Source organism: Coturnix japonica, chromosome 4 (assembly GCF_054131305.1).
Source record: "Coturnix japonica strain WE chromosome 4, WE-NBRP24, whole genome shotgun sequence".
Classification (NCBI taxonomy): Eukaryota; Metazoa; Chordata; class Aves; order Galliformes; family Phasianidae; genus Coturnix; species Coturnix japonica.
The window spans coordinates 38,836,944-38,851,297 of NC_140666.1; the positions used below are offsets into that span (position 1 = coordinate 38,836,944).

A 14,354-nucleotide genomic window follows, 5' to 3' on the forward strand; every position below is an offset into this window, starting at 1 on the left:
ACTGCATAAACATGTAGCTTTCCCACCTGAACAGCAGAAAAAGGCATCTACTTTTGATGTAATGGTGCCCTGAAGTTGCCAATTAATGCTGCTTTAGTTACTGATAAAAAAGAACCTTGGCATCCTTCAGAAAATTACTAATGCAAATTGATTATTTTAATCAGCACATCCTATTAGTCTATTTAAAGCAGAGTATAAATCTGCCTACACTGGAATTGCTGAATCGAACAGGGATCTCTCAGTTGCAGACTTGCCAGAGTAAATTACAATGGAAAACAAATCCCAATATCTGATTGTGATTGCAATATGTCATATTTATCATTTCTACAAATATTTGTTTTGGTGGGAATCCAACTGGTGCCACCATCGCCAGAAGCCGATCCTCATCACTTACTTTGTGGTCGCATAAATTTTCCTTTGCCTGGTTTTTTAGTGGTATCCCAAATTGTAACTTTTTTTAATGATCAACCTATCTTGGATCGACATTTCCCATGCCTGAGGTCCACAATGCTGATTTAGCAGAACAAAAGCTTGAAAGATATTTCCTTTTTCTGTGCTGTTTATTATATCCTTTGCAATTGCTCTGAAGTTTACGTCAACAAGAAACCACGGCTGTGGTCAGGCTGGCTCATGGGAAGTGGCACCCAAAGGGTTCCACTTTGTTGTCTGTGTGGGTCTGAGATGGTTCCCACAGCACTGGCTGGCAGCTTTGGCTTTGGGGAGAGATGGAGGTCCCTCCCAAGTAGCCCGGCCAAGGAGCGTCTTCTGGAAGGCCTTCCTACCTGCGTCTGCACGCTTGTGGTGGCACTCCACGCTGCATGAACCATAGTATAGGGAGAGCTGGAGGGAGGCTGGATCCACTTCTGATCCCTTGTGCCTGAGTTTTGCAATATCAGTCGTCAACAGCACATCGGCTTTGAACAGAACGTAAAATAATATTTTGTGTTCTGGTTTTTCTCTTAGGTTTTTTTTTCCATATATATATATATATATTTTTTTTTTTTCCTATAGTATACAGCTAAGTAAGTACTCCAAGCAAGTTTCTGTGTTTGTTTATTCACTTCCTTAAATCCGTGGAATCTGGACCTATAAATATAAGCTGACTTCATGTTTACAATCAGATTCGCCCTCACTTGGGTTGATAAAAAGTAGGATGTGTTCAGATCTGCAGGAGAAGATTAACCTTCTCATTGTCAACCTGTTTGGCTTTTGCGAAGAAGGGAAATCCACTTTGTCTCACTTTTCTAAAACTGGTGAGCTTGTTTGCCAGCAATTACAACATGAAAAGGAGGGACTCCACAACCAGCCCTGAGATTTATCTGTGCACAGAGCTATGGGCCACAGGGCAAGCTTCACAGTGGTTGGGTGCTGACCTTCTGTCGAGAGCTAATATCTCTTGTGAGGAATCTTGGCCTGATATTTATCACTTTTTTTTTTTTTTTCTTTTTTTAATTGGAAAGTTGTAATGCCATTTCTGCATTATAGATTTCCAACTGGAGATTTGCCCTAATTCTCTGTAGAAGATGATGTAGGTTTACTAATGCACGTGAGTTTTTCTAACAGATATAAACCACTTTTCAGATTTACCAAATTATTCCTGACTGTGATCTGCAGCTGAGCTCAGTTTGGAAATCCTTTACCTCCTTGTTAAGTAACATTATGGCTTTATTCAGACTTGAAAAACTAGATGAGGTAAGAATAAAGTTTCCAACTCTTATGTTTGCAGATTTAAATCGGCGATTTCATTTTTCCCAGGTGTGGAGGGCATGGCAAATTTGAGTTTGTTATGTTTGAATGTGATGCCATTGATTCAGAATGGAGTCAAACCTAAAAGTTTACTAAAAGCATTAAGTTTGAAACGCCATTTACTTATAAACCAGAAGCCTGGTATATCCTTGAAGTAAACGTACGCGTTTTCCCACTCTGAGGAAGGTGGTTCAAGGAATTCTGACTGTGTAATCAAGGCTGAACTTTTGTAAGTGAGGTTGCTTGCTTAGGCATTGCTCCAGCCCGCACTCATGCACATCTTCAGCTTTCTGCAGTCTGCATAGCCTGTGAGACCTCTGCCGACATGGATAAAGTAACGAACATGCAACATCTTTCCTCAATCGGATGTGCATACTTTCTTGCTCTTTCACCCTTTACATTAAGCGTAGACTCAGTGTGCTTGCAAAAAGGAGAGCCCACCCGATCACCCCAGAATGCCCAGTGGTCACTGCTCGTGGTAAGAGATTTAACAAAATAAAAAGGAAGTTCACTATCTGGTTTATGCCTTTGCCTGGGGGGAAAAGGAGAGAGAGAGAGAGAGAGAGAGCGTTTTGTTGTTTTAATATGAGCTTCCTTGGATTGGTTTGCCTAACGAGTGCAATTGTGACGCAGTGTTGTGTTTTATCAGTGCCCACCCCCAGCAGAATTCTTTGCTTAAGAGGAGGCAGATTTCCACCTCCTGAACACGGCTCTGGACTCGCGCTGATGCTTCTCGGAGCTGTGTTTGCGGGCTCCCCTGTGCTGGAGGGAATTCTATCCGAGGACTGCCTGTGTAAGTCGCAGCACTCTTTATACCCTCTGGAAGTTTGCATGTTCAGATGTGGCTGTGCTGAATGATAGGCTATCTATTTTAGACTTCAGCCTCTATTTACAATCAGGAAGGCATGCTGCTGGGAGAACTCAGCTCCTGTTTCTCTTGAAACAACTTTTAAGTATTGGGTGAGTTATAAAGGTTTCCGTGCATGGCTTTCTTTTCTAAAATGTAGTTTAAATATCCTCAAAGCACTTGTTTGTTTTCTCTGAACAGATCTTGGAAATCTCTTGTGCAGAATCATAGAAGCTATTTGCATGTTAGAAAGACTTTGCTCAGGCACTGAAAGATAAAACTGTTCTTCAGTACATAAAAATATCTTTATCAACAGGTGAATGAGGACTTGTTGATACCTTGCCTAGCTTACTTCAGTGGTCTGTAGAATTACTGCTCGTGCATGACTGTTCTCTATCACTTTAGAGAATGTTTTCGGCAACACGATCTCACACTAAATATTTTATCTGCATTTTTGGCCTGTTGGTAGTGGGAACAGAGGTCACTGGGGTCTAGGAAAACATAGCATCCTCTGCACGTTTTGGGAGCTGAAGGTGACAGTCCCTCTCAGCAATGTTAAACTTGATAGGAGCCCCTGGAAAACAGTGAACTTCAATGCCGTTTCCATATCAAGCAGTAGTGCCAAGTATGCACAAACACATAGCGACTGTGTTAAAATAGGAACTGATTGATATAGAACTGCTTCTGAGTACATGGTAATTGATTTTTAAAAGTAAAGCGGTGGTTTTTGTGTCCTGGAGCATGAAACTTGCATCACGCTTGGCCTTGTGACAAGTCCTGTCCGTGTAATTTAGAGCCATATAGGGATGTTCTTAGTCTCGAACGGCTCAAATTGTACCACCTTCCATATCACAGATGTAATATTAGTAACCTAAAACAGATACTTTGTGAGTCTTATGGCCCAAGCAGGAACTAGAAAAGATAAGAATTATTTTTGTGAACTGTCAAGAGCTTTGCTTATAAATCATGTGTGATTTCTGTGCAGTGCTGTATTTAGTACCAATAGGCTACAATGCCTGAGCTATTGTGAATTTAGAAGATCTCTGCACTTATATATACATAGGTGGCAAGCTTGACAAATGCATCTTATGTAAAGAACAGCACACAGTTGGATGGGATGGAATAAACTCCTGAAAGCCCCAGTGTGGTAAATGTTTGAGACAGACTTTTCAGCCACCAGTAATGAGAAGTGAAGGTCCTGTCGGTGCAAATTAAACACAGCAGTCTAACAAAATATTTGCTTTTTTGAGCACTGCAGGGGAGAAGAAATTGTCCTCCCCTGTATCTCCTGTCACAATGCAAAGTGGAGTTCTTGTAATGGTTGTCTTTAGAAATGCCACATTAGCTGCTGCCTTGACATTTTTGCTCATACATGATCAACACTGGAAACAACAACAACAATAACAAAACAAGAGTTGAAAATGGAAACCCACTGAATCCCCATCCTGTCTATATCAGGGCGAAGCTTTAAACTCCAGCATGGGGCAGCTGCTGATGGCAGAAGGGTTGCGTGCAGTGTGATTTGTGTACATTTTAATGTTTCACGTGAATGCAGTGGATTCTCTCCTAATTTTCAGGAGAGGGAAGATGAAAGAGCATTTATCGGGTCTCTGTTTGTTCCTCTCTGTCACCCAGCTGGACTGCTGGTGGGTAATGCACTGGGATCGCTTCATCAGACTTTGAACCTAGTCCTTAGCATTTGTTTAACTATTCGTCGCTGTTGTTAGGTTTTGCTTTCTCTCCAGCAGCAATCTGTTTGGCTAAAAAAATAAGAACTGACAACATCATATTTCCAATTTCCTGTTAATTTTTCACCAAAAAACTTGCCTACGCTTAGTAATGTATTGTGAATAGTTTCCAGAATAGCTCTCTTAGTAAGTGCCCACATATAAACATGTCCTGAAATGATCTCCCGCGTCTCGCTTCCTGACTTTTCCTGCCCATCTGCTTGTCGCTCTCAATGAGCTGCGGTGCTCCTCACCTTGCTGCTGTTCTACTCCTTTCCTCCGGGAAGGAGGAACTCTGAGCACAGTCAGCAAGAGGCAAACTGACATCACAGGGGCTGTCTGGGTCATCTGCCAGTGAGGATATGCTTAGCATTTCCAACAATCAGGTTTTTCACATTGGAATGCAAGTTAGTAAGTCCACTGAAAGAGCCTGCTTCACAAGGCCCAGGAAGGCCACACTAATTATTGATCAGAAGGAGGCCACGTTAGCTAAAAACCTTGCCTTTAATGCCAGATCAGCTTCCTGTGGCCGGAAGACTCGCCCCAGTGTCGTTCCACATTCACGCATCACAGCATCCCGCAGAGGTGTGCACTGTAGCCTGGGCCCGGTGCCCGGTGCCCTGCAGGCCTGGCCTCATCACACACCACAAGGCCCTGTGCTCTGACAGGGTAACCTCTCTGTCTGGTGCAGCCGGCTGGGGAGATGACATCGGTCCTGCAGGTGAAGCTGAGGATCTCCCAGTGCTGAGCAGATCAGGCTTTATTGCAATTGGCATCACAGAGGCGTATTAAGAAAATACAAGAGGGCAAAATGGGATGGAGACTTTCAGACATTGTGCAAAGCTGATGGTCCGTCACTCTCCTGTGTGGTGTTTTTACCCATTTCTTTTTTGTCCCAGCAACAACTCAAAATACCACAGCTCATGGGCTAGATTAGGTGAGGAGGGGCATAGCTCAGCGTGCCCAAGCATGCCAGATGTATTTTGGGCTCCAGAAAGAAGCACGCTACAAGATTTAGTCTGTATTTAGTCGCTGGCCTACTTTGCAGGATATTTTGCATTTCTGAAAACTTTCACAGTGGAGTAGATGTAACTGTTTTTTTTTTTCTTCCTTCTTTCCATTTCTTTAAGCTTTTAACATCTCCTGCTTACTTAAGGAGAAAGTAGTAACACCGCTCAAACACTGCCTGCACATTAGTTTTTAAATGTGCCCATTCCCTTTCCTCTTTTCACTTGGATTTTAGATGTGTAAAAGACAAGGTATAGCTACTGCCACGTTCTGGCCGTGGCAAAATTGAGTCAAGACTTCAAAGGAGGACCTCTGTGTTGAACCTTGCGGTGCCATCTTGCTGCAGGCATCCCTTCCTCCCCATATTGTGTTCCAGGGATGGCGGTCATGTAGCTCCCCCTCTGAGTCCTTTGCCAAGAGCCCCACCAGCACACTTTGAGGCTCTGTGGCCTTCACCAGGAGATTTCAGAGCTCTTTGCCTCATCACACATACTTTCAGCCTTCATTTCTTTGGGACCACCTGGAGCTCATCCCCCAGGGAAACTGTGAGGGCAGCCTCACAGTTTATTATGGAAGCTGGATGAACTGGATTGAATAAATGCTGTCCCGTGAGCTCTGCTGTGTTGGGGAATGTCACACTACTCATGCTTTCCCCCATCGGAGAGATTGGGTCTCCTCAGAAAATTGGGAGGTTGGTTGGTAAGTGGATGGGAGACAGACCTCTGCTGGAAATAAGGATTTGCTTACATCTCATGGGTCTGAAGGAAACGGGACTCTCATAATCACTGTGTTTGTGGATGCCTGCGCATTTCAGGCAAGTTTTCCCATTTTTTGAAGAGGGTGCTGAGGTACAGAGGCTAACTTGGCCAAGGTGCTGTGCAAATGCATGCAGGGTAAGGAATTTAATCATGAATCTCCAGCATCAAGGAAGGATCTTGGTCCAGCACTTCTCTCAGCGAAAATGCAACGTACATAAATAAAAACGAGTGAATCTAACAGAGTAAGGAAAGAAATATTTCTCTGTCCCCATGCCTGCACACTTATGCTCTCTGCAGAGAATTCTGAAGTGACAGTCCTTGGCTCACGCAACAGCGAGTCAGTCCTCAGAGTGCCTTGCAGGCTGAACTGCTCAAACCACTGCTTCATTAACACTTTATCTTGAGTAATCTTGTTTTCTGTTGTGGTTCCATCTGAAGCAAGGTATGTAACAAGGCTCTCAGTATGAGGATGACTGGGAAAGGCTCCCGGGCTATGGGCTGGGCATTGGCATGTCTCAGTGTCTCCTGGTTGCACGCCACAAGCTTAGTCCTCCTTCTCAGGCAGACAAGCTCTAGCTGTAATCAATTCTTCCAAATATTGTTAGCCTTTCCCCCTCTTCAAGCCTTTTCCTACTCCAAGGGCTAAGCGCTCATGAATTATGGGCAACAAATCTTCAAACATGAAAAATGCATTGGGGCTTCATTTTCACATGTTATCTCATAGTATAAAAATCCTTATACAAATGTTTTCAGCAGTTAAGACCTTCCAAGATGTTATTTTGGAGTGCAAATCATTCAGGGGTTGATGTCTGCTCCATATCTGGAAAAGACCGGAGCAACAATTGCCCAGCCTCTGCGGAGTCTGGAGGAAAAAAGAGAAATCTTTTCTCCTTAATATGTATGTTTGGATAAAGCATCAATCCTTGACATAAACTTCAGGGCTTTTCAGGGAACGATTACTTAATTATCGAAGTGACGTTTCCCTCCTGGTAGTTCTCAATGATACAGCATCTCAGAAATATGCAAAATCTCATTATTTTTTAATTTCATCATGATTTCTGAGGTTTTGGATGTTCTCTGCAGAAATCCTCCTTCCCTCCTAACGCAGACCTTCAGTGCATTCAAAAGAACTTCAGCATGGTTTTGAAACTGAGCATGGGCTCAATGTTTGCCTTCTGAGTTCCTCCAAGTCTCTGAATTGCTTTTTGCAAGGTACACAGTTGGTGGGCAGATATTTCCTGCTGAATATGCCCGTGACCCCTCACCACCTTCAAAATGGCACTTCCCTGGAGTTATAGGTAGGAAGATGATACCAGATGGCTTTTGTAGATGTAGATGACTGCTACAAGAGAAGCAGCCAATGGAAGAGGCAGATGGATTTCTCCAGTCTGGTGTTTGCTTCCAGCCTTTAACCACCTTGGTTCTTACTGCTTATGGGTCCTGTGAGTCCTTACAGGCTTGAGTTCAGCGATGCTTTGCACCTGTGACAGTTGATTTAAAGATTAGGAGTCTGGGGGGCAAATGTGTGAAGGATTCATACAGTCTGTCTGAGCCAAATCTGGAGAATGGTAATTTTTCCTTACATATTCTCAAAAATACTTTGGTTTCAAACTGCCTCTGTTTCAAAGGCAGGTCAAAGGGAGCAAGGTGACAGCTGGATATACAGGTGTGGTTTTTATGTTTGATTTATATAAATATATTTAATGGCTTTCTTGTTGACCTAGAGATCAAGATATACCCTTTTGGATGGTGAAGCTTTTATTTTTTGAAGCCCCTTCCTGCTTGCATTTTTGGTTTAAAGATCTCGCTCATATTTCAGATTAAGCTAATTAAAGACTAAGAGGTAGTTCAAAATGGATTTCATAAAACCAAAGTCATAAAAAACTATTCAAACATATGCATAAGAATGGTTTGAGTATAATAAGCTTATTAGTAATGAGTAACTACCTACAGAAAAGAGGAGAGAGCTTAAAATGTTTTAGTCATTTTTTTTCCTACACTTACGTAGATCTATAGGAACACGTGGGAATGTTGTGATCACTGTGCTGACTCAGTGGCTGAGAAGCTGTAAGAAAATGCTGTCCTTACTGCCTGGGCTGTGATAGTATCAATAGATGATTATCAGTGCTCTTGAGATATTTTGGTGATGTTTCATAGACAAAATCATTTTCCAAAGGAGTGCATCCCTGGCTACAGCTGGTAAAATGGGATAGCTCTGCAGAGGGCAACGGAGCTGGGCAGCACCCATCGACTGGGAGTCATGCTGTGCAGTGTAGTCTGTGTGTCTCACATGCTGTATGTTCACTTGGTGCCAAGGGCCAAACCGAATCCTCCTAGAAAAAAGGTTTATCACACTGCTCGGTAAACGCAACAGAAAACAGCAACCTCTCTGAGTCCTTTTAAAGCGATCAAAATGTTCTCTCAGCCAGTGATACTGCAAGAGGCGTGTTGCTTTGGAGGTGACCTAATTTTAACCTTTTTGAATTGCTTTATGATTTAGAACAGTCACATGCCAAAGCAGGGTCCCATTAGGGGATTCAAATCATCTGTTTACTACAGAAAACACGCTCTGAGACAGGCTCTGCAGAGTACTCCCTCTTTTTTTTTAATCTTCTTTTCTTTCTTTCTGCTGCAGGACGGGACACCGCTGCTGTACCAGTTTGGGAGCAAAATATGGAATGTTCTTCACTGCTGATTGAGCGCAGGCAACTGAACAGTATTTATAGTAGTGTGAAAATCGGCAGTTAGCAGTTTCTTCACATTCTAACACTACCAGAGAGAACTCATTGTTTACAAGAAATCTGCTTTCCAAATCCGTTACGGTTCCCTCCAGCCTTGACTATTAACTATTTGCAAAGGGGAAACTGATCTACACTCTGGGGAAAGATGGCAATGGAGGAGTACCTGTGGATGGTCATTGTGGGTTTTATCATTGCTTTTATTTTAGCATTTTCAGTGGGTGCAAATGATGTTGCCAATTCTTTCGGAACTGCCGTGGGCTCTGGTGTAGTGACTTTGCGCCAGGCTTGCATTTTGGCTTCAGTTTTTGAAACTACTGGCTCGGTACTGCTGGGAGCAAAAGTAGGAGAAACGATCCGGAAAGGTATAATTGATGTTAACCTGTACAACAACACTGTGCCGCTGCTGATGGCAGGAGAGGTCAGCGCCATGGTTGGTAAGTAATGCTTTATTGCTCCGAGTAACAATCACCGCACGTTTGTCATCCTGCTCATTGTGAATGTTCTAATTGAATTTACATCTTCTGCACTCACATCTTGTTTTGTGCAAATAGAGGGGTTTACATTCCCTTTTTGGGCTCCTACTTTTTAAAAACTCTTCTAATCATTTTCATTTTCCAGCTATTCAGCCATTAAGCTAATAGAGGAAAAAATGTTTAATGTAATGGATCATATACATGTATTCCTAGAGAACCTAAAAAGAAAAGATTTCGGAGATTTATATTGTGGTAAATGGAAAATATGTCAGCACACCATTTGTGACTGCAGAGAAAATCCCGCAGAAATTTTACAACGAATAAGTATTAAAGCAATTGCACAAATAGTTTTAAAAAATAAAGAAGATGAAGCATATTTGCTTAAACTGGTGGTTTTGCTGACTGATTGCAATTAATCGTATGCTTAATCCTGCCCCGTGACAAAACTTCAAGGAGCAGTAAGGATAGATGGGCACACTCTAAAGGCATTTTTACTTTTTCTAACTCAAACCAGCAGCAGTTCTGTGTACCTCTGAGTCTACTCTGTACACTTTTGTTTGCAGTTAAATTAATCTCTGTTCAGAACAAGTGGCATATTCTGAGGTAAGTAACATTAAGCCCTGGTATTTCTCCTTTGTTTGTATGCAAGAGGCTTTGTGAGCTTTTGGAGAGCTCCCATAAGGATCAACAGCAAACCTGCTTTTAAAGGGCAGGATACAGCAAGCAGGAAGCACTCCCCCCAGTTTTTGAACAGAACCCACACAAAGAATAGGCGATTCCATACAGAGATCTACTATGTGCCTTTTTCCCCCGTTTCTGCACTTTTAAAAAATTGTAATGGATCAAGATGGGCTTAGACTGCCACTTTCTGGGCTGGACTGAGTTAGTTTTGATGTGTGTGAGAGGGACGATGCTCCTCTTTGACCTTCACCACCCCTGAGCCTCCAGAAGACTGGCTGCCTCCCCTGGTGAAGAGGAAGAAGAGCCGATTAGCTGCTGTCTCATACAGGGCAACTGCAAAGAACATCTTCAGCACTCCTTAGCTCCATTGCTTCCTCTGTCTTGATGCCTGGCAAGGCCAGCTGCAGATTCCTGCTCTTGCCCTCAAGCCTCAGTGGGATGACTGAGGAGTGTTACTCTGCTTGTAGTATTTACCCTTTTCTTCCTGAGATAGCTACATCATTTCCAACTCGCACCTGAGAGCAGCCCACACCACGTGTGATGTAAGTGACCTACATCTCCTGACCGCCACCTGCAGAACACGAGTCTTTTCCCCTTTCTGTATCTCTTCATGATGTTCTGATCCTGTCTGGGCAATGTTTTATGTCCCCTATGCCCCCTGTGGAGGCAACTGGCCAGAAGCTCAAGGAAAACAACTTATTTGCATGTGTGTTTTACGTAAGCCTGTGTGAACTTCATGACCGGTTGCATTCCCTTCCTTCAGTAAGGGCATTAAGAATAAATCCCACATTTTAAATCTCTGAATTAAGCACAAATTACCAACTGCAGGTTCCATTTTTTCCCCTCAAATCCACCTCCAGCTTTCCTCTGGATGTACAATATTTTCTCTGTGATTTCCCCCCTGTATGCTTCCTCTTTTTCCTCAGTACATTTCTCTCCATTCTCTTATGCACCGTGGTCATGCTTCCATGAACAGAGTTAGCTTCTGAATTTCAGTGAGGCTTCTATGAACCAACTGTATGGAGGAGACCAACAATCACAGTGTCCTCTTTCAAGATGTTACTGGAAGATCTCTTGATGCTTGCAGACAGCAGATGGGGATTTTCAAAGCAACCACTTGGTCAGCAAGAAGGAAGCAAGGAGCACTGGGATTGTCTGGGGATGACATAATGTGCATTTACATTTTGTAATGTGGCATTTTGTAATAATTTATAACCTTCTAAAATGTTAATTTTTGGTGCTTCAAATATTTGGGACTCTCACTTTTGCGATGCTGTAGTGTGCTTCTATACTGGAGCATTTGTGCTGTGGGCCAGGACAAGTTCTAATGAGCCCTCTGGTTTTTGGGCTGGTTTTGTCAAGGTTGGAAACATGCATTTTTTGTTGGAGAGGAGTTAAGGATTGATGTTGATAGTTTAGGTGTCTGCCTTACGGCACTGCAAGCCCCAGAGGATAGTCCTGCTCTGGCTTAATTTGTATTTTCTTCTGTACTCTGACATGCTTGCTTTAACTTCTTTAGACTATACATTGTCCTCCTTAGGCTACCTGTCAGTCCTCCTCTACTTGCCCTCCTATTTGTCTTCTGGATTAATCAATCCAGATAAGAAATAGTGCCATATTCCCTGCTTTCCCCATTAAAACAAACAAACAAACAAAAACCAAACCAGCCATCTTTGCACATTTGTAGTGCAGCTGTCACTTGGAAGCATTTTCTCTATTTTTTAGAAAGACTTTTTTGTGTGCAATTATGTGTCTGTGGCTGACTTATCTCCTTGTTCACTTGGCTCTTCAGAGATGTTACCATGTGTGTTCCCTTTTACCTCACTTCCACTTGCTGACCTCTTAAGTTCATGCCAAAGGTTTCGGAGTGTATTTATTTTTGTTATAGTGTATGGGGAGAGAGGCCAAAAAATGAAAGGGCAGGTGTTCCTTGGTTGATCTAGTATTTGCAATACTAGTAGGAGTACCAGTTGTTTTGGGATGGTGCCTCAGGAAAGATCAGTTTTACAGCTTGGTCAACTTCCACACTGCATATGATGCCAGCAGATTTATCTGGCAAGGCTGAGTGGCTTGGTATTTATAAGGCAGAAACTTGACAGTATAATGGCTTGTTTGAAGTGACAGACCAGTCTCTGAGGCTTGTTTATAAGTATACCTTTCATTCTTCCCTTCGTTTCTTTATACCTTCCCACCTGTCTTCTCTACCAGCCTCTGCTGTCAAGACTGTTCCTTCACTGTGCCTCATCTTGAGCATCATCCCTGTGTTCCTTGCACTGGAGCCCTTGTGCATCTTCAGAGGGCATCAGTCATTGGCTCCTTGCTCTCTCACCTCTTTATGTGTGTATCATGGAGCTGCAAAACCTCATCTCAGCTCTTTTTCAGTGCATTTAAACCCTGATATGTAGCCAGACTCCATTTCAAGATCTTCAAGCCATCCTCACCTGTTGAAACTGAGGCTAGAGGCTGGGATATGAGTGGCAGCGTGTGTTCAGCAGCCTTGCTTTATCATCTGTGTCTACTGCAGATCTGTGAAGACTGATGGCATGATCCAGAAAATATGGGTTCTCTCATTGCAGTTTGATTGCTGTCGTCTTGGAGCTTCGTAACATATTAAGATTTTGTCTCAAGACCATGAAGTCTTAAGATGAAGAAGAGATATTACTAAGAACTCTCTAATATTCTACAAGATAAACAGAAAACTTAAGTCATGGCCCAGATGATTTGGATGTCCCCACTGCAAGAGGACCTTTTGTACTGTGGAGTCAGAGCGTGGGGCTGCATGCTGGTGGGCTTGCTGCCCAGCTGTGGTCTAATCTAACCATCCAGATGTTGAATGAAGCTGAATACAAGGTCCTGTCTGTAGTGCTAGGGATCTTTTTTTCCACAGCCTGAATTCACCAGTGCTGCAGTGAGCTACAAATCAAGACAGTGAGCATCTTCACTCCCTCTTCAGGCAATTTATCCTATAGAGAACTCTGGATAGTGGCTGCACATCGCTGAGAAGAGGCATGAAAGCTCCCTGAGCCAGGATTCGAGCCTTTCTCTGTTAGCATCTGAATTCAGCAGCTGGGCTCCTGACACTGGTCAGTTAGAGGCTTCCAGGTTTGTTTCTAGAGAATGAGGTTTTCCAAGCTTGACACATACCTGGAGCTGTTTATGTGTGCAATCTGATGAACTGAATAGTGAAAAATAGTGAAAGCCTTCAAAAAAGAGCAGTCCTGTTGTGTGGCAATAAGTGCTGCTAGTAACAAAAAATCATAAATAAGCTGCAGCGTTCAGAGCTGCTATTAGACTGCTGCAGTATCTGCTTTTGGAGTCAGAAAAAGAGCAAAATTCTCTTTAGGAGATCTCTCTTGTGCATGTGGAGTGTAGGCTGTGCTTGTAAAAGAACAAGGGTATGTCACTGAGAATTTTCTGTGTGACGTTTCTTTTATTGTTGTTTTACACAGTTTATGCTTTTTTCCCTTCCTCACTTTCCAGGTTCTGCTGTTTGGCAGCTGATTGCGTCTTTCTTGAAGCTCCCAATATCGGGGACCCATTGCATTGTAGGTGCTACTATTGGATTTTCCCTCGTTGCAATTGGCACACAGGGAGTTCAGTGGATGCAACTTGTCAAGATTGGTAATTGCCGTTTCCTTTTATGTGGGAGGGTCTGGGAAAAAGTGTGCACTGACTGCAAAAGCTTTCACAGAAGCATGCCTTGTACTGGCAGCACTCTGTCTTTAAACTATTTTCCACCTGAGGGCTGCAATGCATCTACAGGCCGACCCTGGAGAAGGGTAAAATGCAAGTTGTGCTCTTCCAGCAGTAAGCTGAGGAAACATTTTGCCTCCCAGACATGATTCAAGGTGACACTCCTCCTCTTCTAATGCTTTTTATGGCAGTTCACAGCACCTCATTCTTACTTGGAGTGATATGGATGCCCATAGTCATGTTTCTCCACCCACCAGATCCAGGAAGGTGAAAGCTGAGTGCACAGCACATGTTTGCATCAGAGCCTCCCACTGCCACCGTCAGCAGCACCAAGCAGGGATATCAGGGAGGTTTCTGTATTGCTTTGGAAGCCTTGTAACCCAAGTCACATCCTGAATCCTGCATTAAAAGGATTCAAGGTTGAAAGCACAGGAATACAGTTGAGCTTTATAAAAAGTTTTAGCAATGTGTATATATATTTTTTTAATTCTGTCAAAAGTAAAATAAAGTTTGTAGTGAGCTCAGAATGACAGGAGGAGCTCAGAATGAGCAGGATCAACCTGTTAACCGTGTCACAAACAACAAGTGACTCTGGATGAGGTTTCCAGAGCCTTGCCCTAATCCCGTTTTATTGAAATCAGTGGGAGTTTTGCCACCCACTTCTGTTATATTAGTCCTGA

At 43.0% G+C, this 14,354-nt stretch overlaps 1 protein-coding gene across 11 annotated transcripts in view; it reads left to right on the top strand.

The window, feature by feature from the left end:
* Nucleotides 1-14,354, top strand: part of SLC20A2 (solute carrier family 20 member 2) — a 55,320-nt gene that overhangs the window by 16,305 nt on the left and 24,661 nt on the right. For 4 of the 11 annotated variants that reach the window (XR_014945776.1, XM_085546562.1, XM_085546568.1 and 1 more), the window contains exons 2-4: nt 2,396-2,539; nt 8,722-9,261; nt 13,462-13,602. Coding sequence is in view for 10 of the 11 variants with exons in the window: in XM_085546562.1 (XP_085402688.1) it covers nt 8,973-9,261; nt 13,462-13,602 (430 nt within the window). In the remaining variant the exon portion in view is untranslated. Of the gene's footprint in view, nt 1-1,581; nt 1,693-2,056; nt 2,225-2,395; nt 2,540-2,621; nt 2,707-8,721; nt 9,262-13,461; nt 13,603-14,354 lie in introns of those variants that run through there. The other 7 variants (XM_015861266.3, XM_085546570.1, XM_085546567.1 and 4 more) reach the window with 5 other exon arrangements.